Source organism: Xiphophorus hellerii, chromosome 19 (assembly GCF_003331165.1).
Source record: "Xiphophorus hellerii strain 12219 chromosome 19, Xiphophorus_hellerii-4.1, whole genome shotgun sequence".
NCBI lineage: Eukaryota > Metazoa > Chordata > Actinopteri > Cyprinodontiformes > Poeciliidae > Xiphophorus > Xiphophorus hellerii.
The window spans coordinates 27,151,190-27,179,058 of NC_045690.1; the positions used below are offsets into that span (position 1 = coordinate 27,151,190).

General features: G+C 38.4%; 1 protein-coding gene across 3 annotated transcripts in view; it reads right to left on the reverse strand.

Annotated features, from left to right (window-relative positions):
* The window catches only part of npas3 (neuronal PAS domain protein 3), a 292,717-nt gene that overhangs the window by 17,286 nt on the left and 247,562 nt on the right, over positions 1-27,869 (reverse strand). For all 3 annotated transcript variants that reach the window (XM_032548286.1, XM_032548288.1, XM_032548287.1), the window contains 3 exons: positions 12,359-12,477; positions 11,110-11,303; positions 4,319-4,425 (listed from right to left, as the gene is read on the reverse strand). In XM_032548286.1, the coding sequence (XP_032404177.1) occupies positions 4,319-4,425; positions 11,110-11,303; positions 12,359-12,477 (420 nt within the window). The remainder of the gene's footprint in view (positions 1-4,318; positions 4,426-11,109; positions 11,304-12,358; positions 12,478-27,869) is intronic.

A 27,869-nucleotide genomic window follows, 5' to 3' on the forward strand; every position in this document is an offset into this window, starting at 1 on the left:
GTTGTTATCTGCTTTAGAACCAGGCTCTAGAGTATCGCTGGCATGCTAATAAATCACCAAATCAAACGGTCCTGGAACAAAAAGCCATCTTTCACAGTAACATCACCAACACTCCACCGGCTGGGCTTGGTTAAAGGGAAAAAAGAAGAGACATAGACCCCTTCCTGCAACCCCTGTTTCTCAAAGCCGGCTTTTCACAAAGAAATGAATTTTGAAAGAAGCTGAATAAAACGAGCAGCCGGGGTGACTGAAGGTGCTTTATTAGAATATGCTCCTCTAAAACCAAGTCGTTTAAACTGCTGGCAGCCAGCTCGCCTTCCTGACCTCCCGTCCTCACCGCAGCGAGGAATCATCTGCCTCACTACTGCACACCGTTTTTTGTGTGTGTTTTACACATTCTAATCTAACCCACCTCATTCTGTCTGACCCTTCAAGGCCAGTGTAAAGTTCTTACCTGATTACCACTCAGAATGTTTGGAGCTCAAAAACTTTGGTAAAAAAAAATGACAGAAAGTTTCAGCATGTCACTTCTTTGTGTTGGACATACGTATATCATACACCCTCGCTCAAAATCTAAAACCCAGGAAGGAAATGTATCAGTATTTGATGCTGGATCGTCATCAGGTTGTCAGTTAAAAATTATTATTATTTTGAAAGAAACCAGATATTATTTTACTGAGATTTTAGGACTGAATATGGAAATAAATATTGGTTGTTAATATTGACCTAGTTTTATTTATGAGGCCGATACTGATATGTTAAAAATAGACTCATCTCGGCCGATACCAATGTTGGTGCCGATATATTGCGCGTCACTACAAAAAACATAAAAAAGCTGCCAGCAGAGTTCGATGAAGTGTTCCCAGTAGGGGGGTGGGAATGTGGTGGGAGTGTGGTGGGAATGTGGTGGGAATGTGGTGGGAACGTCGCTTCATGTGGTGAAGGAAAGTTCACAAAGGACAGCCATGAAGTGGAGCTTACCAACATCTGCTTTTTTAAACTTTCGTTTCCACTCATCTTCATGTTTTTAGTAACATTTAGTGATCAGGAAGCCACAGAGAGTGGCCAAACAGTGGAGGGTTATGTTACTGGTTTCACCAGGGTTAACATGTCATTGGTGAAACATCCTGACCTCAACTCTCCTCAGTCAAGAATAAGGCCAGCCCAGCACAAACCAAAGCTTCATTGTTACATTTCCAACAGATCCCAGACCAGGCAGGATGGAGAAGCCAGGAAGTAAAGCTTTCTTTGTCTTACTTGTCACATCGTTGGTGCTCACCTTGCTGCACGTAAAGGAGAGAATGTGGCCTGGGAGGAGGAAGCTGTTTGTTCTTTTGTTTTTTATTCTCTTACAGATGCTGTCCTAAGGTTACTGGGCAGCAGCCAACAGCAGTGAGAGGCTTTATCGGGGTCAAAGGTCGGACTATGTCTCCAAAGACAGCTGGTCTTCTGCCCGAGCACAGGGAAGATCCACCACCTAACTCAACTATCTCGTCATACAGAACTTTCAGAAATGTACAATTAATGTCTTGTTGCATCCAGATGCACAGGACAAACAACCACACACACAATTTTAGTCATGTTTCTCTTTGCATCTTTAGAAAAGGCTAAAACTTCTAAAAACGACCGAATTCGTTTTTAAATATATATATATAACAAATTCAGGTCATATTAGATTTTTCATTGAGTAAATGCATTCAATTATTCAGTAAATATTTGTAGCTAATTTTTTTTTACATCAATTTCCACAAATACTAACCAAGAACAAATATCGATCTTCATGTTTCTCTTTATTTAAAAACCTAAACAAAGAAATAAAATGGTGGTTCTTTAAGAATGACCGAAAAAAACCTAAAATAGGTAATTATTAAAAATAATAAATGGCTCTTTTTCAAAATGTCATGCAACATCAGCAGCTGTAAATACGTTTTATTCTGTTGGAGTGAGAGGAGAAATGGCTCTTCGGATTGTAAAGGTTTCTAACCAAAACACAAGGAATCATTCAAAATCAACATTACACAATAACGATCTATTTCTTAAACAATATGTATTGTGACAACTCAACACAGTAGCATTTTTAATCTTTGCAGATGTTTTAATTGTGCAATAAATAACAAAACCTGGAGAATATTTTGAAAGCTTGTCTGGACGCTACAGCAGAGCGCACAGCTTCTAAAAACACCTTTAAGAAACACTTCATGTTCCTCACACGACCCTACTTCAAAAGACCTGAACTATCCCTTGAAGACAAGAAGGAATGCTTTCTCTGTGTCACAATAATCAGACACAGAGGCTAGCATATGAAAGAATCTGACAGCTACTGTCAACATTTGACTACCATCAGGCCAGTTGTCCTTGCAGTGTGCTTGTTATTATTTGGCGTTCTGCCTAAACACTGCATCAGACGAACCGTGAAACGCTGCGCTGCTCTGAATGCCTCCTCAGCTTTTACTGCCACTGTAAAGATCTGACTGCTGCAACAAACACAGAGCTGCAAATCATCCAGACAGACTCTAAAAGGCACAGCAAACCCACAGTCTGCACATGTGTGTCCGTGTCACTGGGTGCATTGTGCCTACTGACAGCAGTAATAAGATTGTAGAGCTGCAGCTGAGAGAAAACTTAGCAAAGGTACGAGAGAGGAGCACATTCTGTAAGAGGCCTTAAACTTTCAAAAACGGAAACACGGCTGCAATAATATTCCTCTGCCAGGCAGTACAAAGGATATTTACTTACTGCCACTCAGATGGTGCCACCAGGCCGTATGATCACCATGGCATGGAATGGAGGTGAAGTGTCCTGTCCAGGTACACAGCAGCATAGTGACTATGATTGACAGAGCAGGGGTCCAAACTGGCAACCCACCAGTTACAGGAATCCTCCTCAGCCACTGTTACACCATGAGTGCTGAACTTCTTTTCAGTTGCTTCAAGCAGTCCGTTTTTCCATCAATATACATAGAACTGGAGCTGGGCCGACTGACCGTAAGATCTCAAATATTTTGTGTCATTATTCTTTAAGCTGACTGCCCTGGATATGAGTTTATTTTTCTGGCTGAGCAGGTGTTCTAAACAACATAAAGCTCTTCATACTCTCTCAAACCTTTCAGTCCAGTACCTGTACAATTCTTTTTGAGGTTTTATATTGCTGTAGCTTAGCCCTACCCCTAACTCTGGTAAAAACTAGCCCCCTTTGTTATACACTTTGCTTCTTTTAGAGCGGCTGGACCTTCGCCTATCGAGAACAATTGCTTCCTGGAGGCGTGGTAGACTCTGTTGAAGTTTTAAATCTTACCCAATAGCTAATGTTTGGCCGTGACGTATATCTTGATGAAAATTGCCTGGCTGTAGACAATCATCCTCCACTGAGAAGAGCAGTGTCGAGCTAAACGAGGCAGGTGTTAATGTAAAGTTAATATTTGAAAGTGTGGCCAACACCGACTGAACGGCTCCGTTCACTTCCTAAGCCTTGTTCTGTTACAAAGGTTTTTGGTTTTATGCATGTCTAAAGTGATGTTTGGTTTAATCATAAGGGTTTATTTGATGTTCAAACAAGTCTATTGCTCAAACTTTACCTTCTTCATTTAAAAAGTTGGCTTCAGGTGGTGTATGGGTCCTGGACATGCTTTGGGCTTGGCCGGCTCCAACCTCCAGGGCCAGTGTCCTGAAACTTTTAGATGTGTCTCTGATTCAACACACTGGGTCAAATAATGAGGTCATTAGCAGGACTCTGGAACACTTGACTGCACTGAAGAGGTAATTAAAATGTTTATTTGAAGTGTGTTGGACCAAGGAGGCATCTAAGAATTGCAGGACAGAGGCCCTCAAGCACCGAGGTGTACTTTCCTTTTCGACCTTGCTGGGGCTTGTTCACTAAATGGAGTGGTAACGTGCTCTTCCTCCCTTTGAACTGAATTCCATAGGGAACTGGCCCCTGGGCTTGGTCTGCATGGTGGAAGACGGTGTGGATGGTGAAAAGGTGCCTCTCTGGCCTGGCAGCTGCTGCCCTTGTGCTTTTCCTCTGTGGCGGCGTAAGGCGTTCGGTTCTCTGGTGGTGCCGTGTGTCTGGGAGTGGCAGACTAGCTAGATGTTTGTTTTTTGGTTTGGAGATACCTTTTAGCTACAATTCGCTCATTATTTACAGTCAGTAAAACAATTAACACTGATTTAAAGCTGATTCAGTTGCCATGGAAATACTCAATCCTGTTTTATTTTTTTTTAGAAATGTGTGAAAATGAATTACACAAACACAGCTAAAGCCATGATAAAGACAGATGTTTTTATGGCTGCGGTGGGCCAGAAGTGGTGAAGGTACTCACAGTCCAGGTGACTCTGTCTGATCCCCTCTACGTCTTCCGCATGAATGAACTGGTAGCACCTCTTCCCTACAATGTCCACAGGGGTCAAGTCCATGTAATCACTGATTCTGAAACAAAGTAAACAAGTAGCAAAATGAAAAGAGGACGAAGACCCACAGGTCAGAACACAGAAACAGAATCATGTATGCTGTTTTTATTTTTGATTTCTAGTTTCACAAAAACACCAAAGCAGACCTCAAGTTAAAGAGGACATTTTTTCTAATGTCTCCCAAAAGGTTGTTCAGTTTAAAGATCGTCTCCCAGGTAACCATTAGTGAACAGGACCACATATCAAAAATTTTGATGAGTATATGAGCAAGATAAGTATGTTAAAAACCCTGTTTTTATGTGGATGGTTAAAACATTTATGGAAAATTAAAATCTATTTTTTGTTTTTTTGTTTGTTCCCTTGAGAATATGCCAAAATGTTATGCCAACTTTTGTGTGAACATTAAAGAATAGTGTGACTAATAAAGAACTGATAAGAATCTTTCACATCTCATAATGTCGAAGCAGTTTCCTGTATTGAGTCTGGTTTTAATTTAGAGATCCCCCAGAAATAAAAGTCATGCAAAGATAACTTCACGCTGCTCTCAAAATGAACATGAAGTAGAAAAGGACAGTGCGGCAAGTGACACAGAACTGGGAAGTATTTTGGCCACGCAGGCCACACCTCGGAGCCGGTACCCCCGACGGCCAGGGGCCCCAACCAACCCCCGACAGGAAGACCACCCAGCACCAAGCAGGGAGGAGAGAACAGAACTGGACTGCACTAGCATTGATAACTGGAATCAACTGGACTGTGTGTGTGTGAATGGATTGAAGTGATGCTTTTTTGGAAAGTACCTTGAGGTGGCATGTTGTTAACCGGCTCAACTGAAACTGAATCTCTTTGTCATTAATCAATTGGTACATTTTAGTGTCCTTGTCATTTTACATGAAACTTGTCTGTAACAGTAATACATCTCCTTATTAATACAGCCTGTTGTGAAGCAAAGCAAACCTCAACTGGGCATAAACTGTTTTGTTGTATTTGAAACGTGTTGTAGTGGATCTGGGCAGGAGGAACTGGGCTGACCCTGATAACTATGAGATACATAAAGAGGATCCACTACATCACGTAGTGTCAACAAAAACACATCAATGTCTTTCACTGTCTCGTCTAGAACTCAATCATATTCTTTTATCTCACCTTTGGATAGTTTTAAAATACACTGCCTGGCCAAAAAAAAAGTCGCCACCTGGATTTAACTAAGCAAATAGGTACAAGCCTCCTATTGGATAAGTACTGCATAGGCGATTATCTTTCAGCTGGCAACAAGTTATTTAACCCCAGCTGATGCAATGAGTAACTCCTCATTTCTTAAACAACCATGGCAAAAGACACATCCTGTGGTCATGGAAAAGACGTTAGTCTGTTTAAGAAGGGTCAAATCATTGGCATGCATCAAGCAGAGAAAACATCTAAGGAGATTGCAGAAACTACTAGAATTGGGTTAAGAACTGTCCAACGCATCATTAAAAACTGGAAGGATGGTGGGGAACCATCGTCTTCCAGGAAGAAATGTGGTCGGAAAAAAATCCTGAATGATCGTGATCGGCGATTACTTAAACGTTTGGTCAAATCAAATCGAAGAAAAACAACAGCAGAACTCAGGAGTATGTTTAATTGTGAACGCAAAAGCATTTCCACACGCACAATGCGAAGGGAACTCAAGGGGTTGGGATTGAACAGCTGTGTAGCCGTAAGAAAACCTCTAATCAGTAAGGCTAACCAGAAAAAAAGGCTTCAGTTTGCTAGGGAGCATAAAGATTGGACTCTGGAGGAATGGAAGAGGGTCATGTGGTCTGATGAGTCCAGATTTACCCTGTTCCAGAGTGATGGGCGCATCAGGGTAAGAAGAGAGGCAGGTGAAGTGATGCACCCATCATGCCTAGTGCCTACTGTACAAGCCTGTGGGGGCAGTGCTATGACCTGGGGTTGCTGCAGTTGGTCAGGTCTAGGTTCAGCAACATTGTGTGCCCAAAGAATGAGGTCAGCTGACTACCCGAATGACCAGGTTATTCCATCAATGGATTTTGTCTTCCCAAATGGAACGGGCATATTCCAAGATGACAATGCCAGGATTCATCGGGCTCACATTGTGAAAGAGTGGTTCAGGGAGCATGAGACATCTTTTTCACAGATGGATTGGCCACCACAGAGTCCAGACCTTAACCCCATTGAGAATCTTTGGGATGTGCTGGAGAAGGCTTTGTGCAGTGGTCAGACTCTCCCATCATCAATACAAGATCTTGGTGAAAGATTAATGCAACACTGGATGGAAATAAATCTTGTGACACTGCAGAAGCTTATTGAAACAATGCCACAGCGAATGCGGACTGTAATCAAAGCTAAAGCGGTCCAACAAAATATTAGAGAGTCTGACCATTTTTTGGTGGCGACTTTTTTTTTGGCCAGGCAGTGTACTTATAAAGCATCAACCACCTCAGAAATATATTTAGTATAGATAATGTGTCATGTAAATGGACGGCCGCGTCCACGAGGAGTTTGATGGCCCCATTAAGAAAAAATGTTTTTAAACGCTGCGTTTTGTTCCAGCAGCACCATTTGTAAAGCTACTCCAAGACGAACATGTTGAGTCACAATTATTGTATTTAAGTTGAACCTGTTGCATTATTTTATCCATTTAATTGATTAGTTTTATAATTAAGTCAATACTTTTTTCATTTTTTACTTTGTGTTGCCTTTAGTGTTTAATCTCTGAAATAACTGCTCAGATGGGATCAGTGATTGGTTCAAATGCTACATTTTGTTTTCTCAACAAAATGTGTCAGGATAAAATTATTTGGTTCTTCTGTTTCACATTTACAACTCTTATAGATTTCTTGGTTACAAAAACCTAAAATTTATTTTAGACATGTTGTAAAGCTCAATAGCACCAAGAACATGATCCAACTAGTATCACAAGAAACACATTTCCCATTTAAAACAAATGCTTTATGACTAAGGGACAAGAAACTAGTCAGTCAGGTTCAGGTATGGCTAACACTCATCAGCATTAAAAAAATTAACGTGAACAAAAATACCACAGAATGGAGCAGACAATTTCCCGTTTTAGTCAGATCGAGGATGGTTGAGGGCGACTAATGTCTGTACAGCAGATAACAGCCCATTTTGTTCTTTGGAGAAAAAGCATCTTTCCATTTTCTCATTCTCATAGAAACTTATCCTCAAAATTGAGCTGTAATGGAACCGACGCTTGTCTCTTTAACACAGCGGCGATTTCTGTCGCTCCACAGTGAATATCATCATCTGCTGCATTGTATCCACTTTTCCGCCCACAAAAAAGCAATCTGTCTACCATCATTTCCCTGCTCTTTTTATTATAAAACATGAAGGAGGTATTTCTTTTTTTATTTTTTATTTTGCCTGATATGAATCTTTGCAGTCAAGGCGTTAGCTCCTGCACAAGATCCTGATGGCTATCTGCTTTATCTGGACAGAAGGAAGGCGATAGAACCATCAGAGACATATTTCACTGTTAAACCAGGGAGGATTAGGTCATATTCCTCATGAATACGGAGCTCCAACAAGGCTGACAACTTCTTTATCCTTGGAAATAGCCATGAAACATGGATGCAAAAACAGTCAAATCATTTTTAGGATAGTTTAAAAATTGTGACATTGTTACATCTTTAAGTAATCAGGAAGTTTGTCAAAAAAACAAAATATAATGTATTTACATATTTTTGTATTTATTTATTTCAAGCAGGTTTTAAAAACAAACAGGAGAACAAACAACTCAATATTAATAAAAAAAATTGTAATTAAAATCATGTTATAATATTCATATGCCTGTTCAGTAATAAATTATATGACATAGACAAGATGGTTACAAACTAACTAATAAGACAATAAGACAAGAAAACAGATGATTGTAAATAACAACCTGACATAAAGCTAAGGTTCCCTGTACAATGTGAGTATCATAGCTTTGTGTTTATTTTTAAACTGGTTGAAGTTTGGACATTGTTTTAGATCCATATTCAGTTCGTTCCATCCAGATACAGTGACACAAAATCTTCTCATAGATGTTCGGATGCTACATGTTTTGAAATTCAGTGTTTCCCTTAAGTTGTACCCACCCTCCCTTTCATAAAATCCCAAAGATGTTTAGGAAACACATTATAACGGATATCAAACATAAGTGCAGTTTGATTTCTCTCAATTTCCTGCAATTTTAATAAAGTAGACTTAAGAAATAAGGGATTTGTGTGTGTAAGAAAACTAGCACAGTGTTTTACTCTGGCAGCTCTTTTTTGCAATACTGTTAGTGATTGTTAGCAATGTTGATTTATAAGTATTGCCCCACTTCTGCACAAAAAAACAGATATGACTCAGTCATTGAACAATGCAAGATGTGGAGTGACTTTCTGTTCAGATAATATGTTGCTTTGGCTATAATTAATGTATAATATGAATAATTTGGGACCCGACTTTAATGAAAGAAAACCTGAAAACCTGACTTGTGCAACAATTACTGATTTTAAAAGTGATTTAAAAAAACAAAAATTATTCATGTGTAGTTGATTTGATTCTGACCCAGACACAGTTCCAGTAGAGTCTGCAGAGGAAGCCAAAGACTCTGGTGATGGTAAAGTGACTCAACATCACCAAAGACCTTTTTTCATAACGTCAGTGGAAACATGAATTTAAATGAGGGATTTGGAGTCTGTACTGCCAACAATGATTTTTTAAGTGATTGTTGTGGAAGGTATAAACATTTTTTTATACAAAAAAGTAAATAAAAATTATATTTTCAAACTGATACTGCAATTACATCATTATATTTTAGGGGCAGGGCTAGGGACGGGGGTGTTATTCTCCACTCCAGCTCTCTGTATTACGGGGCTGATCACCATAATGTTAATGTTTTTTAAGTTCAGGTTTAGGTTCATTTCAGATTTATTTGCTGACCACATAACCACATGAACCACGTTCACTTTAACTATTCATTAACATATGTAAGATACTGTTAATGTAATGTCCAGATTGTAAGAACATGTTTGCAAAATAAATAACTCCTCACTGCAGCGTTTCCTGGTGTTGGATGTTTTCCATATTGTGTAAACCCAGGACCAGACTTCTGGTTTGGGATGAGAGTTTAATCTCAATATCTGTCATTATGTCTGAGAGTTGTCCAACTTTGTTCACAGTTTGAGCTAGCAATAAAGTTTTTAATTTGAGAGGCTTTAAAAATATTCATTTTCACTATTTGACTGCATCTCTACATAAAATATGCAGGTCCATTATTAAGTGTAACCCCAAGGTGAGGTTTTGTAAGAAGCATTTGCATTTTCTGTGGTGTAGCAACAATCTCTTATTATGCAAGGATTCTAATCATATCAAGTAAAATAACATTTATGTAATGCATTTGATGTTAAGATTTAGGTCATAAGCCTAAAGGCATTAACCTGAACAAAACCAAAAAAAAATCAAGAAAACAGGAGTTACAGCAGGGTTCCATATCCACGGATGAATAGAAGGCAGCTGTGTTCGCTGGCTTCCACCTTCTTGGACCCCTAATTATGCAGCAGATGTTTGAATCAAGCTGCATTATGCAGGGTTTTATATTTTATGTGGCAGTTTTACTGATGAAAGTGACAGGAAAACTTTAGGTCACAGCTCTGCTGTAATATGTCACCAACGCATTCTTCTTTGTGTGTTTTTTTTACTCTTAATCACTAATCTCACTCTCTTCAGATTGTTTTGCAAAGCAGCTTCTCTCAAATTCAGATCTTAAGGTCATTATGTACTTTGCAACAAAGGAGGAATCAGTTCTTTCACAGAGTTGGAAGAAAAGACAAAACCATTCTGTTCATGCAACACTTGGTTTGGGATTTTTTGCAGATTTCTCTGCATGTAAAATCTGGGCAGAACTTCTTTGTTGCGTATTTTCCAAGCATAATTATGTGATTACTTAGAAACAAGGACTTGCATAAGGACTTATCTATGGAAAGATGGAGGACCAGCTGTTTTTCTGGAAAAAAAAAAATGTTTTTTGCATAAATTTATATGCAAACGTACATTTTTAAATGTATCCTACTCAGTTGCACATTTCAATCGGCTGTTATTGTTTTTCTCATGCAGTAAATTTGCCTTTTCTGTACCGAGTCTAATTCTTACAGAATTAGATACTCACACATTCACCTTTGTGTGAATATGCAAGATTTCATTTGCCTTTCATTTTGCTCCTTATATGAATTTTCCTACTGTGAGACAATGAAGGATATTTCTATTCTATTCTATTCTATTCTATTACTTCTTAAAAAATCCATATCAGTCAAGTTTTCTTTATTTGTTTTCATTACAACCCAGCAGTGTGACAGCCGGGTTTTTTTACTAGTGGTAGTAAAAGTGACTCCATTGGTTGTTCTTGTGACAACCAACAAGGACAACCAATAAGTTATACATATTCCTAAAGAGGAGCTGCTGAAGAGAGCCACCTTAGTAAAAAACAAGAAATATGACATAAAGAATATCCAATTTATCGCAGTTAAAAAGAGCTAAAATTCTGCAGGGGGTAAAACTGACATCTTTATGGTCCTGTTGTTAATATATATAGAAAACACTTTATAGAAATTGATCTGAAAAGACTAGATGCATTTGTTGAGATCCATTAAATTTTTTTATGTTATCCTCTGACACAAACAAAAGAATCCCTGAAGTTAATTTTTCTCTCCCCTACCTGTTCTCACAGTAGACGATCTTGAGATCCATGTTGACTCTGGTGACAAACATTTGGCAGTCGATGCGAACTTCATTAATTGTGGGCGGTGGAAGGGCGTGAGCTACCACCACCATTCCCATTATCTGATTAGGCACCGAGCGGCTGTGCGTCAGAGCCATCCTGATCCGCAGACGCCCTGTGATGTGGATCACCTGACAGGGAAAACACAGCAGGTCACAGTCAGAGGGCGTGACAGCTTTGGATGTGGACATGGATGACTCCAACATTTGTTACTTTAAATGCCGGAGAGGGAGAATCCACGTAAACCTGACAGCGAAACATTGAAAAAAACACAAAATAAAAAAGAACATTTTAAACACTTTTTGTTTTTAAAATGACCTGAAAAACAGAGTCAACTAGCAAGCACAGCTTTTTAAAGAGAAACTCACTTTTTTCTTTAATGCTGGCACAAACATGAACAGGTTTCAGCTTGAATATGTTCTCTGCCTCATACTTTACATAAGAGATGTAATTTCTCCTGCAAAGACATTCAGTTAAATGCAATAGTGTAATAGTCTCTTTCTGTATGGCTTCAGTCTCCCATGGAGACACTTTACATGTTCCATTCTCAGTACGTGTTTCTCACCGGACGACTGTTGGTGGCACACAACCTTCTACATCTGTTCTGTCTAAATAATCAATAGCTTCTGTGTAATTAACTGCCTACTGCAAATATAACAACAGACTTTCAAGATTCACAAACTATTATTTACATAAACTGCTTAGATGTTTTGAGATTGGAGTTCTTTTAAGAAACTGAAAGTCTGCTTAGGTCTCCAAACTATCTGTGGAAACTTTAACTTTTTGTACATTTTATTATGAAGCAAATCCTTTATTTGTACAGTACTAAGCAACTATGTGTTGCCCTTTGCAAAGCAGCCAATTGAGCAGTGCCATTCATTTGCCTTGCCACTGATTTATTAAGAACAGAAAAAAGAAAGACTGTGCATGTTAGCTTCAGGTGAGGAGAAGAGGTGGTTTTTCACTGCTCAGATTAGTGCATATTAAGGTATACATTGTGTATGAACTATTAAGATAGGCAGTTAGAAGTATTTCTAGAGGGTGTCTCAAGTAATTGCGGATTTTCCTTTTATTCCAATCTCACTATCAAGATCCACAAACATGTCTAAGAATTTTAATGTTCACCTTAAGAAAGAAATCATGTTACCTTCAATGATTGTATGCATAGTTTAGCTGATTCTCTTACTTTATATCCTGAGGACTTGATGTGCACGCCTCTCTTTGTTAGAGTGGACTTCATCCGGATGAAGAAGGATCGTTCCAGAGAGTTATCAGGAGACAGGAGGCTGGGACTGCTGGACTCCACTGCACAACGAACAACACAAAGACAAGCAAAAAGAAATGAGCTAACCAACAGCTGTTAACATCTTTGGTGGGTTTAGGTTGAATGTTCCTCACAGTCTGACCAACATGGTTCCTGTCCTGAAGTCAGTGGTAGTTTTGATGTGGGCAAACATAACATTAACATGCCTCTCTCACTTGTGAGGGATCCTACAGACCAGTCCATAAAGTTAAATGACTCCTGGAGGTAAGGCAGAATTAGTTTGCTTGTGTAGTTAGAAATATTTTGAATTTAAAAGTTAAGTTTGACAATGTTTAGGTGTTTATATGGAACAGAGGCGAGTGTGTGCAAGTTTTATTACAAACAATGTTGACTTGGTTCAAGACTTTGTCACCCAAAAAGCAAAGGTTTTGTTGCATTCTATTCACTGCCTTCGGATTGGTTTCGGTTTCCATTAACTTGTTTTGTGGTCTAATATTTGTTTGGGCCTTAGTCCCAGAAAAAAGAAAACACCAAATAAAACAAACATGTCCAATTCATTCAATTTAATGTTACTGCAGTTTAAGTGAGTACCTCCTCGACACATACAGTATTTCAACTGTATGTGTTGAAATACAGTTGAAATACTGTATTTCAACTGTATTTGAAATATACAGTTGAAGTATTTCAACTTATTGAAATACTTCAATAAGTTGAATAAGTATTTCAACTTATTCCATTAAAGTAGAAACCTCACTATCTGTTTCTATTTTCGCTATTGACAAGAACGTTGTACAATTTTTCACTTTTCAAAAATACTGAATCAGAGTTATTATCTCCTAAAAATAGTAGCACATACTTGGGAGAAGGAATAATAAAACCCAGAAAAAAATGAAAAGAAAACCACTAACAACAAAAAACCAAGGTTATGTTTTTTCTGCCAGCTGGTGGATGGATTGCATTTCTAACAGGCTGAATTCTCTAACTTGACCAGTAGATGTCAGTGATTGTTGCAGTTCTTCAGGTTTTAGTCTAAGTGCATTTGATGAGAAAACTAAATGTTATCATGCTTCTTGAAGTCTTCTTGAACTAGTATTTCAATTTCACATCAAGAGTTTATTCCACTTTATTTGATCAACATACAAAAGAGAAAACTGGATGAACAGTGCATGATGGAAAATCTACTTTTAGGCTTATTAATTCTTCCAAAAACAAAGTTATGATCAAAATTAAGAGAAATATATTTTACTTTATTACTTTCCTGCGTAAATGACAAGTAGTGATTTGATTGTAATAAACTAAGTTAATGTTTCACATGGTTTCAAAAATCCAGAAGTTACATCAGAAACATGTTTGTGAAATAAACAAATATAACATTTCTGTCAGGCAGATTTATTGGATAACTGCAACTGCTATTAAACCATATAAGCTTGATGCCTTTTATTACATTCAAGATGAAAAAAATGTCACAACACATCTGAAAACATAGAGAAGAAACACAGAAATAAGTTCTACGTGTTTGTTAGAGCACAGACTGAACTCTGCCTTCATCAACACGTAATCTCTGCAGGTAGAAATACAAGATCAGAGTCATGCAGGATCTGTGAGTCTGCTGCTTGTCCTCAACAGCCAGCATGGATCCACTGAATAAATAGATGAAGAACATTTTACACATGCAAGCAAGCACACAGACACGCAGCCAGGTCTCTGGTGGATGCACTGGTTGATCACTGCTGATACATGTTGACAACGTCTAATCTGAAAAATTGAAAGAAATGAATTAATATGCAAATTCATCCTTTATAATATAAATGTCCTTGAAACAGAGAGGGGGTGGTGATAGAGAGAGAAAGGCAGTGGGAAGAGGTGGAGGGAAGGGGCAGCGGCAGTAATGGAAGGGAAGGAAGAAAAGACGGGAAAATCTGACAAGTACAGAAAATACATGAAAAATAAACGGAATAAATAAACTAGATGGACTGGTGTATTAAGACATGAAGAAAGGCAAACAAAAGAGAAAGAGGTACAAAATGAAAGTTAAAGTAATGATACGCAAAACACTGAATGCAAACAATTGTGTATCGCAGGATCTAAAAGATTGAGAGTAAGAAAAAAGTAAAGCCTCATGAAAGAGAGATATTTATAATGAGGAAGAAAAATAAAGATTATGAGATTTAACAGAAAAGGAAACAACTCTTTCTCTGCACCACTGTTTCCTCTGCTGCTTCTCTTCTAAACACCATCAGCTGTCAGGGCTTCAGGACAGTAAGGGCCCATCAGATGGAGGGACAATGTCCCCATCAAACTATGGTGGATTTTACTTCACTTTCTATGGTGTAAAACTTTAGGTACACCTATATGTGGCAATGTAACATCCATAATGTGACATCCAGCTATCCCAAACAGCTCCAGCTGGTAAACATTTTTTATGTATATTGACAAAAGTATAAGCAACTCAGCCTAGAGATTTCATCTGTATTACACCACCACTAATAAATGTATGTCGCAGCAGTGGGCTAATGGTACCTTGTCTTAAAAGGGCCATATAATCTATATTCTAGGCACATAGAGACATTTTGTAATATAATCCAGTAACTATGCAATAGTAATGCTGTAAATATCAAAATACAATACCCCATATTGAAATGGGGTTGTTGTCTCTTTAAGAAGCTCCTGCTCCTGCACCTTCAGCTCGTCATCACACCAATGACTGTCCATTATACCGTTTACAGCTGTCCTTTTTTGTTTACGTTTTTTCCGGCCTTCATTTGACAGTGATGTGACAGGAAAGCGGGTTGTGAGGAGGACCACATACTGCAGTGGTCATCAGGCCGAACACAAACCTGCAACAGCCTGGTAGAGGACTGAGGCCACACCGCGACCCTACAACTGGACTTAAGGAGGTTACCCACAATTCCTCAGGATACCAGATGACTGAAGTGGCCGACACGGCCCTGTCTTTTGAGTAATTCAGCTAATAATGATTTGACCACCAGGGTGCGCTCACAGGCTTTGCGTATCGCAATTCTGCCTGCATTTTGTGGCTGTTGTTAAGAATGAGTGAACTTGATGGTTCACAAAATGTAATTTCTTCACATTTAGATGTATGGGAAAGGACAAGAAATAATATCACAGCAAATTAAATCATTAAATCAAATTATAAATGGAGAACTCACTGTCCTCCTTTTCCATCTTTTTGTCAATAACTGTTTTCTCATGAAAACTCAATTAGCACACACGTTCATTCATTTGCACACTCTTGCATGAGGGTTTTCTTGTCTGCAACTGAACCACTTCTACATGCATTAGGTAAAGAGAGAAGTCTGACATGAGGACAGATGGATGGAAGCAGCCAAAAATCGAGGCCCATATAAAAAGATAGAGGACGAGGAGAATTAGAGGAAAACAAGAGGAATTAAAAAAACAAGAGGACGGAGGTGGAAGAGGGAAGATGAAGATCATGTGGGGATTCAGAGGTGTTTCTCATTCTGCTTGCCTGGCTTGTGTTACCGTGGGGACAACGCTCCTACAAGACAAAGATTAGTGCTACAAAGGCAGCAGGTGGCTGCCGGCTCCACCGTTGCCCGACTCTGGGACTTAATTATCTGTGGCACTGAAACTTTCCCTCGTTTGAAGGACAAATGATTAATTAAAAAGAACAACTCACCTACGCCTCTCATCTGTGGACAATACCCAGTGCAGAGGGTTTCTTTGCATATGTGGATGCGATTGCAGGGACGTCTCAGTGGGACTGCGTATCATTGTCAAACAGTCTAATAATGCTGCTTGGTTCAGGGAGCCCATTGAGTCAGACTGATAACTAGCTAACGAGCTAACGTGATGGAGGAGCAGCAGTGCGATACAAAAGCCACCAATAGCAAGGTCACCACAACCTCCTCCACCGGCTGCCATCACCACTGCAGTGCAACGCGGCTCCTACACACTAAGGCAGAGCGGGGAAAACACAAATATAATTGGCTTGACAAGAGGACTATAATACAGCAGATAAGGCAGACACATGTAGCGCATTAATGAGTCATTTAGTAAATTTCAGTGGCCCAAAGCAAATGGAAGAAGAGAGAACAAACACTGAGAATCCTGAGGGGCACAAACAAAACAGTTACATACCTTCATTCTTTCATCCTCACACTTTCCCATTGTTGTGTCTCCATTTCCTTTGGAGATCACTTCTGGGCCTTAATGGTGCCAACTAATTGTTCACTATGCAATACAAGGTATGTATTCAACATATTGTAAATGTGGAAGGTAACAGAACATGTTTCATTTTCATAAGCATTCAATGATAATCAGTGTAAAGAACCATCCAGCAAAAGTAAACTCAGAAATAACGGTTTAAAAAGCAGCTTTGTTTGGCAGCAAAGTTTAATCTAGACTACTGATGTGTCAATGTTAAACAGTAAGTTATGGGGTAATTTCCACAACTGTTTTGTTGGCACACACACTCATGTCCACGTTCAGAAAATAGTGTTCAACATTATAAATATAAATATAATGTATATACATATATTTTCATAGAAATCAAGATAACAAAAGCACACAACTAGAGGCCAAAATGCACACTTTCCAACAGTCTTTTCAATAGTATTGATAGAAAATGGAAATAAATTTTTGAGGTTAATTCCAACAGACATAACTCCTGTCTGTTTAAGTGCTTGCTTGTTACTAGCCAGAAACAACATTTTCCAACAATTTCACTGCTGCACTGTATGTCCCTACAACGAATATTCTGGTGTCTTACGAGGGAAACACTGAGAAAGCAAAAGGACCTAAGGACAAAAAAAAAGTTCAGACATGTTCAGTTGTGAAAGCTAGAACTGGTGCTCAGAAATAGTTTGTAAAAAGAAACCTCATCATTACACTGCAATCAGTGAGTGAGTCCAAAATGTCTGCATTTACTCTAGACCATGATGGCCCTCATTTATGTGGCTGAGGTAAGCACATAAATAGTAGAATAATAATATGCAAAATAATATACAACATACATATATAATTTTGGTTAATAAGATTGACACTGCTCTACCATGCAGAATGGCCTAATGAGTGCTAGTAAGGTGAAACCTTCAAGGATAAAAGGGTTTTTTATTGTTATACCACCTTTGCTTGGTTGTGGTACAAAATTCGGACTCAGGTCCCAGATTAAGAAATTTAATATACAAACAAAACAGATAAATAATAAAGTAATTTATGTGGTATATACATGTGTGTGTATGTGTACAGAATACTGTGTGTGAATACAGAACTGGGAACAGTTAGGGAATCGCCGTGTATCTCTCACTGACTGTATTAAAAAAAAATTACAGTTTCCTTTTAATACACTCAGTATTGCAGTGGACCATCAATGAACATTTCTATCACTGTTATTTGTTAAAATCATCCTCCTTTCTCTTCTTGTCCTTTTCTTAGTTATAATTCAAAAGTTTTAGTGAGTGGAAAGAGAGAGATGTTTGACCAAAGTACTGCAGCTCCCCTACTTTCAAATTTACCTTAAGGGAGTCCAGTAAAGAACCTGATCTAAAATAACCAAAATATGAAGCACACACAAATGCACACGCACACACAGAAATCCCCCAGCTCGCATATAAAGCCATGCTCAAGTCATTCTTGTCCCACAAAGCTTGGATTGTGAGTGAAAGTTTGTTTATGTAAACACTCTGTAACTGTCATATTGCTGCCTCTCTCTCCCTATCGCCTCTACGGCTGTAATTGAATTGCTACTGTCAGGGGATGGGGGGGCTGCTGGGTGAGACCTGCCTTATGAATAGAATGTGTTTTCTATCAGGAGGAATTTGACAAATTGAGTCAGGGAGGGAGACGAAAGAGGAGAAGGCAGAGGGAGAGTTAGCAAACGTAAGAGAACTTTAAAACATCAGAGACGAAAACAATCAGTGAGAAACTCAGAGAGAAAGACAACATGAAAGATTCTAAGAATAAAAATGAAAACAATTTGAAGTCTTATCTTAAAACCAGGACAAAGGCCAGATAAACATTCATAAATGATATGGAGTCAGACATGTTCTGGAATATGAAGCTATTCACATACTCCTTTTTCACAGGAAACTCTGGCGCATATGTGTATGTGTGTTTGTGGCAGTACATCTGATACAGTATAAGGACCATTTTCTTAACACATACTATGTTGTGGGGACAGACTGCTGGCCAAAAGCCCAGACTCCGTGAAACCAAGTGGTGTTTTGGGGTCAGGGGTTAGGTTTGGACTAAATGAAATGAGGTGATGTCAGGTTTAGGTTTGGTATGTACTGGTAATGGTTAGATTTAGGGAAGGGCCAGGGGTAGGCTATAGAAATCAATGAAAAATGAATGGAAGTCAATGCAAAGTCCTTGTGAAGATAGAAAGACATATTAAGTGTGTGTCTGTGTGTGTGTGTCTGTGTTTTAAGGTAGATTTCTTCAAAGCCTTTTCCCACATTGCAAAAGCATGGGAACTAAATGTAAAGAAGCTAAAATCCCTTGTCTTCCCCAACCCACTTCCTTTTCACCTTTGTCTTTCTTCCTGTCTTTTCACTCCATTAATCTCTGGATGCTCCTCTATCCTCATTCTTGCCCCTGCTTTGCTGCACTGATGAAAAAAAGAGACTTACATTGACAGTCTTATCAAGACAATGAGCTCAAATCAAACAGAGCTCTAATAGTCTGGAGACATTGTGATCCGGCCTTTGTCTAACTTTTCTTTCTTTTCATCCAACATCTTCCTGCGGCTGAACTGCCTCCCCCTTCCTAGACTTGGTGTAATGGGACTCCAGGACTTCTCTCAAGTTATTGAACAGCAGGGACAAAGGGGGCACTACTCTGTGATGGGGCAGCTTGCACACACACATTTCACTTCAGATTTGGTCCCTTTCCCCTTTATTTAATGCAGTTTTGAGACAACTGCACCTGTTGTCTTCCACTAATCCAAGATTACATCATGGGAGTGGTCATGAGGTGGAGCCAAGGTCTTTGGCCACCTCTGCAGCTTCACTACAAAACAGTTGACAACACAAATGTAACATTATAGCTTTTTCACTTCAAGAAAATATTTTCTGTCTTTAGTGAATTATTTGTCAAATTGGGATGTTGTGCTCTGAACTGGTGCAGATCAGTTGCTGGCCAAGCCTGAGTGAGCAATGCTCCCGTCCTGGCCACCCTATGAAAATCATCTGGCTCCCACTATCTGGGAGCAACAGATCAAGGAGGCAACCCCATACATTCATCTCCCCAGCAACAATCCCTAACTCATTGTTGGGGACCCGAAGATATCCCCACACCGGACAGGATACATAGTACACTCAGAAAGTTCTATGACTTCTCTTGTGTCTCCTCCTGGTGTCCCCTCTCCGCCCAAAAAACCTCCAGAGGGAGTGATCCTGATCAGAAGCCTGAACCACCTCAACCCAAATGACGGAACTCCTCACCCTATCTCTAAAGCAGAGTCCAGTTCCCCTCTAGAGGAAGATCCTCTTGGTCACTTTCATCCAGGATCTCATTCTTTCAGTCCTGCTCCATGTCTCTTGACTGTGGGCGAGTCTCAGAACGTAGACGGACTGCTAACTCCTGAGCTTTGCTTTGTGGCTCGGCTCTTTCTTTATCACAAAAGTAGTGTAGTGTAGTGCCCGCATTACTGCAGATGAAGTCCATCTTCTGTTCCTTCCTATCATCACGTGACACCAAGACACTTCAGTTTCTCCACTTGAGAATGATACTGATTCTCAACCCCTACAACTTTACCCATTGACATAAAATCATAAAATATCATAATAATATTAAAATAAGTAGATAAGAGTACAAAGAATGAAACAAGAGAAGTGAACTGTTTAAGTACTCAGTAAACCAGAAGGAGATGATAGAAAGAGAATGAAGGGAAAAAGACAAGAGGGAGATAGCGGGAATGTTAAAGACCGCTTGTTTCCTATGAGTTGGATAATGGATTGGCAACCCATGTTTGTTTTCAGAAAGGTTAAAGGTTAAAATGACACAAATTCCTAGCGGAAACATAAAAGGCAACTGTTTTTATACGCACCCTGCATAAATATTGCCCAAGACAGAGACGTGACTAAGGCAAAGTTTCTGTAAGACTGAAAACAGGCGAGGGAAGAACTGAGCAAACAATTACTTTAATTGAAAAGCCAACTAAAACCTGAGGAAAATGCAACCTTTGATTTTAGCAATCTTTGCTGCATATGAATCAAACTGAATCGTGAATTGAATTGAATTGGGTTTGTGTGAATCGAATCGATTTTGGAAATCCAAATCGATATCCAGCACTAATTAGCAGTTTGAACCAAAGAGGATCAACAGCTTCTAGAAACACTATTGTTATTGTTAAATAGATGGCTGGATTGATATTTCTGTAAGCAAGAAACTTAACAGGCATATCTGGTAAAGTGGCTGACAAAATGGAAGTGATGAAATGGGTCTTTACAGCCATTATTTCACATATACACCATGTGAGAACTTTATGAAAGTTACCTGCTTTGTGATGATGGCCAGCTAAGGATGTTCATTCTATTACACAGCATACATTACAGCTATAAAAAGACTTAGCAGAGTATCAAATATTAGCTATAAAGATAAGAAAAGTCAACAATAGTAGTTTATAAAAATTTAATAATGGTTAAATTCTACTTTTAGCTATATCTAGGTGACTAATTCTGATTAGCCATCTAAACTAATCAGAATCTACTGACGTTTGCTATCTGAGTCAATAAACGCTACCGAATCAGAATGTTCTGATTTGATAGCTGAAGATGTTGGTTTAGTCAGATGTTATTCTCAATTGTCATGATAGTTTCCAAATGTTGGTCTATTATGAGCTTATGCATTTATATATTTATTCAGTGTAAGGTGTTGCAAGATATTTGTTTGGGAAATAATTTAAGTTTGGATCCAAATTTAACTAACTTAGGGACGCTATTATGGTAAAATTAAAACTGCTAGCAGGTTCTTAGCCCTGATCCAGTCATTGTGTATGAAGCATGACTGCTATGATCAAGTAAAATCTATAAATACCACTGTGGTTGGATGGAGTTAAAATATGTATTTTCATAATCTTGATGGCAAACCAATTCATACTTGATTTTTCTTTTTAATATGGAAGGTTGAACGAGATTTGTAAAAAGAATAAAATAATTAATTTAAATTATTTTAGCCATAAAATGACGGAATTTCTACTTAGTCATTGATTAAAATACAACACACCCATGAATACATTTAATTTGAGCAAATTTTAATTATCTCCGTGGTTTTTGACTCACTGGATGTCACTGTTTTTATGTCACATTCTGGAGTAATTTTATTTTTCATCTCCACTGTTCCGCTCTCCTTTGTTTCTGAGACCTTTTGTCAGCATTTCATCTCTTTCATTCTTTTTCATCTAATTCCTCTGTACCTGTTAGCTCTACCTTGATAAATCCGACAGAACATGTGAAGAAGGCAGAAGAAACATGGCGAGGGAAACAGCATGTGGAGAAAGAAAAACAACAGAGAAGTTGAGGATCACAGAGTGGGGAGTGCACTTGGCTGCAGAATATAGAAAGACAGATGGATGAACTGAACAGCTTAGCATCCATAATCAGAGTAAGGCGTGAGCCGGAATAGAGGCGGCAGCCGTGTTCATTGAGCTGCTAACTGGTTTTACAAACACGTCTGTGAGGAGCTGCAGCAGCTTCTGATGAGCACCAACTATGACTTATTGTTGATCAGATGGAACAGATGCACACATATTGTGTAACATGATAACTAGATCTACAGGTTTAATGGAGGTCAGCTTCCAGTGGTTAAGGGAACATCTGCAGGACATGGAGCTTTTTTCAGGATCTGGTGACCTTAACTGGTGACTGGTTTGCTGAAATATTGTGTTAAAAACCAATTGTTTTCTAATTGTTTACAGACAAAGATTACAATCTTAGATTTTTGGCTAAGAGCTATGGAAATGTCTAGCTGGTCTGAAAGCATATTTCTGTAGTCTTAGTCTCGGTAAAAAAATTTGAATCAAGTTAACTGCATGATCTGTAAATAATTAATTGTAATTCACTGTATTTTAATAGAAATCTATATATCATCAAAATAAATATTTTCAATTCAAAACCCCATTTGCTGCTAAATTATTGATCAAGTAGATATAATCAGATTATTCAGGTTCTTCAACCAACAGATTGGAGCAAAGTGTTATTCTGCCTTTTTATCTTTCCACAATTTCCTGAAGCTCTGATTATTCATGGACCTTCTTCAGAAATGTGGACTATGGAGGCTAACTTTAGTGTGGGGGACGTTTGTGCTGCTGCTACATATTTTGCATTGGGATGCTATTTCAGGCTTGAATAGCTTCACTGGTACGCTAACTCCTTCAACACAGCTTGAACACAACGACAGTCTTTTCCAGTGTTGCGTCAGATTGGTTTCTTGAAGCAAAAATGAAACCCCAGTGGGCCTAGAGAAGCTGCTTTGTCTTTCATGGATGGAGTTTGCCAATAAAGACTCCATCTGATAAATCTGATAAAACTTGTGCATCAGATTTATGGGTATAACAAAAACACAATACAAAAGTTCCACTTAGAGCTTTAGTATGTAAAAAAAGAAAATGTGATTAGCATTAAAATTCTTAACGTAAAAATTGATGTAATTAATTAATAAAAAATAATGGTTTAAACTCCCAGCCCCATTATGTCTTGTTTAAAAAGTATGTTTTGCATTTATATCTTATAACTTCAACCACTCTCAGAAAGCCCAAAAGTTTCTAACATTTTTTTTTACAAAGAATTCTAAAAACAAAAAATCAGACTAATGTACAAATAATAGTAAATAAATAAACAAGTACAAAGTTCTGCACTTATAGAAAAAAAATCTATTTTCATTAACTTTGCTTAAGATGTAAGATTTTTAGTTAAATCTTACTAAAAGATAAAATATCCAAAATTATTTTAAATTCCAGTTCCACATGTAGTTTTCTCTGTGGAAGTTTGCATGATAATGTTGAGGCCTGCAGGTCATGTACCAATATTGTGAACAGAAAGTGTTGCTCCAGCAAGCAAAAAAAAAAAATCTGTGAATGTTTAAATAATAACTAGTAAGATCTATTCCTCCTAGTTGCTGTTTTTCTGTTTTGCCTTCTGTATTGTTTTTAAGTCCTAAACATTTACTGCTCACTTTACATGCAACACCCTGTCAACACTGAGGTCTGAGACTGAGCTGGAAATAAGAAGACACACATGAACACGCCTCAAACTTCTGCTCAAATTAAAAATTTCAGTCTTGGACCCAGAAGAGTTCCTGTGTTATCGTTGTGGTGACAGACAGATAGCAGCGAGTAGAGCTTTATTTGCCATGTGGTGCTGTCCTGTCCTCTGCTGTCGTTATCTGAACAGCTCCGGCTTCCATTGTAAACAGCGCCGTCCTCGTTAAGAAGCCTAATTAGAAAACCCTAATAATAATGGCTTTTGATTGGCCATTGTGTACTCCAGATTGCAGTTAGAGTGGTGGACGGTTTAATAGAACTTAACCAAACAGATAATTTTGTTTTAGCATTAATCCTCTACTTCTGAGAAGTTCTTTGTTTGGCTCGAGTGGTTTCATTGCTTTTCTGAAAAAAACATTCATGATACAAATTTAATTACTTCCAGCACTTTCAGAATCATGACTAATTCTATCAGTATGTGTGCAGTTGAGAAGATTTGGTGTAGATAAATTATTTAGCAGGTCAAAAACAAAAGATGAACTTTTTGAATTTAATCTTTAAGAAAAATCTATATCAAAGCTGGAACCATAGCTAACCCTCCATGTGTACAAAGTGATTTTCTGATTTTTTACTGTCACAAAAGCACATAGTTTCACTGTGTGGACAATAGGCTGTTCAGTCTGATCAGTACATGGTAATGGTTATTATTTATTGGTGTGACTGCAATGAGTGAGATTAATAAAAACTGCAACCTCTGTTATTCAAACATGAGAAACAAAATGAGGATTGATAAATAACAATGAGTCATAAGTGATGCACAAGTCAAACTTCAGGTCTCTGTGTAGCTATAGTGTCCATTGGGACACATACTACAGTAATATTCAATACAGTAAATATTTCTAACTTTCTGTGATTTTAAATAATTTTAAACTTGATTCAATTGCTATGACATTATTACAAATTATGACTCTAACAATACTGGGTGGTCAACCTGGCCTGAGAACTACTTCCTCAATCTCATCTCGTTTCTAAAGGCAGCAAACAGGAAGTCTGAATTGGTGAAGTGAAATCTGCTTGAGTTCCTCCTTTTTTATTGATTTTGTATCAACTTTATATCAGATATGAAGTCTTATTGCTTTGACTTAAATCATCATATACAGATTACTGACAATCATACCTTCCTATTTGATACTATTTTCCTCCAACAGTGGTAACACACACATTATAACTTTCATCCTAGGTATATGACAGTGCATGTGTATTTAGTGATAGTTATCATTTCTATGGGGTTTTCATATTTATGCAATAAAACAATACAGCATTTTTAATATAATGCAGATTGTTGGTACAATCCCTTCCAGAGTAGCTGTTTATTATGTTTCAAAATTTTCACTAGTTCAAAACACCTGTGTCAGATAAATGATTGATGGTGTGCTCCTGCAGAACGTCGTGACATATTGACAAGGTAACTCATTTGATCAGCTGTGTTGGAGCAGGGACACAGAAAACAAAGAGGAGACCGGCTGTGTACGCCTGGAGTTGGCCACAAGGGATGGAGTCAAGACCCATTCTTCTGAGATCAAGACCAAGACCAGACCTTTTGAGACCAGGACAAGGGTCAAATATTTAGAACTTCAATAAATATTTCAGGACATTGTCTTCTGTACTCCACAAAATGCAAAACCTAATAAAACCCCCCAAAACAAAACAGTTAATTACTCAACCAAAACTACTTTTTGGTAAACGAATAGAATAGAATAGAATAGAATAGAATAGAATAGAAGTACTTTATTCATCCCAGCAGGGAAATTACTTCGCAGTTACAGCATAGAGACAAGACACAATAACAACTACCACTGAGTAGTAGTTGTAGATAAAATAAAAATAAAATATAAAATATAAAATGCTATAAATTGCAAAAATATGAATGCTGTTAATATAAAAGGCAACTTAAGAGCAGTCCTTGCAAAGATGTGGTGGAGAGGGTGCTGTTTATTGTCCATAATAGACAGAACCTTCTTCAGTGTCCTCCTCTCCACCACAGTTTCCAGGGACTCCAGCCTTAGTCCCAGTACAGAAACAGCTTTCCCAATGATTTTGTCCAGTCAATTAGAGTCGCTGGCTCTGATGCTGCTTCCCCAACACACAGCAGCAAAGAAGATGGCACCGGCAACAACATTGTGATAAAAGGTCTCCAACATCTTGCTGCACACATTGAAGGATCTCAGCTTCCTTAAAAAATAGAGTCTGCTCATCCCCTTCTTGCACACAGCGTCAGTGTTAGATGCCCAGTCCAGTCTGTTGCCGATTACAACTCCCAGGTATTTGTAATCCTCCACCTCCTCCACCACTTCCCCTTTGATCTTCAGTGGCCGTGAAGATGTCTTCTTCCTTCTGAAGTCAATCACCATCTCTCTGGTCTTACTAATGTTGAGCCTCAGGTGATTCTGCTCAGACCACTCCACAAAGCTGTCCACCAGTGTCCTGTACTCCCCCTCTCCTCCATCCCCTATACACCCGACAACCGCTGAGTCATCAGAAAACTTCTGTAGGTGACATGACTCAGAGTTGTACTGGAAATCAGTGGTGTACAAGTTGAAGAGAAAGGGAGAAAGCACAGTTCCCTGTGGAGCTCCTACGTCACTGACCACCACATCAGACAGGACACTGCCCAGACGGACAAACTGTGGCCTGCCTGTCAAGTAGTCAGTAACCCAGGAGATCACTGAGTCGTTGACACCCATCCTCCGCAGCTTCTCACCCAGTAGCAGAGGCTGGATGGTGTTGAAGGCACTGGAGAAATCAAAGAATGTGATTCTCACAGTGTCTCCTCCACCATCCAGGTGCGAAAGTGCTCGTTGCAGCAGGAAGATGACGGCATCATCCACTCCTAAGTGGGGCTGGTAGGCAAATTGCAGGGGGTCTAGAAAGTCCTCACCCTAGGCCTCAGCTGGGCCAGGACCAGTCTCTCCATGACCTTCATCACATGAGATGTGAGAGCAACTGGTCTGTAGTCCTGATATTTAGTTTACCATTTTAATATTAGTTTTAATCCACACAGGCATGCAAATTGCCTCACAGAGGGAATTCCCAAAACCATCAGAGCCAGTAAAATCCATGACCATAAAACAAAAAAGGTAAGACTGAATCATCCATCTTAAATAAAACCAAAAGGAATAATATTAGTACTAAAAATAAAACTGCAACTCAAAATATTATCGGTGACAGAAATAAATTAACTAAAAATTTGTAAACTGAAACATTTAAAACTCTAAATGGATCAAATAAAACAACTTATTTTGCTGACACGTTTTAGTGCCCCTAACACTAAATGAATATTCTGTACTTTGTTCTTGTATTAAAGCAGTTTCTTGTTTGTTTCATTCTTCTTTTTCATGTACACTTTATATTTGCACAGTTTAAAGCATTAGAGATGTTTTCTTAATGCTATCTGGGAACTACAGCTGTAAAGCTACTGAAATTATTCATTACTCAATTACTAATTTAGAGTAGAATTTGGGCATAAAAAATATGTTTTATAATATGAACGTCTACATATCAGACTAAGTTAAAACAAAATCAAATATTTGACTTTTGCCTTGTTTGCAATCCAGAGCACATATTCAAAGCAAATATAAACTTATTTCACCATCTAACACTAATGCACATGGATCCCCCCCCACACACACACACAGCCTTACTTAGTTTGTCCTTGGGCAGCAGCAACAGCAGCTGATGGTTGCTCTAAATGACATTAAAAGTAGGTTCTTGTAAACTTGGATAATTATGATAAATGTGAGTGATTATGATGAATTATTCCCCTCCATTGTGCTAATAGTGTAATTAGCAACAATAATCAAAGACTTGTGATGTTGAAATAAGGCAATGCTGCGGACAATTAGACGGCCGAGGGCTAATAACAGGGAACTTATGGTGTTTTTTTTTTAGGTCAGATATAATGTCACTCCTGGTAGGACTTTGAAACTGTTTTTTTATTTTATTGTTTTTGTGCTTTTTGGTAAAATTATAACATGGTGAACCCACAGCTGATTCTGCATTGTCCTTCAACTCTAAATCACACCTGTGATCTAAACTGAAACAGGGTAAGCAGATAATACTGATGCTGTAAAATTGTGTATTATGTTTATGACATTTTGTGTTTTAAATTATTTTTTGCATTATTGGCTATGGTATTCTTTGTTGGGTTGTGATGAAGATTAGGATTATCTTCATCAATAGATGGAAGAT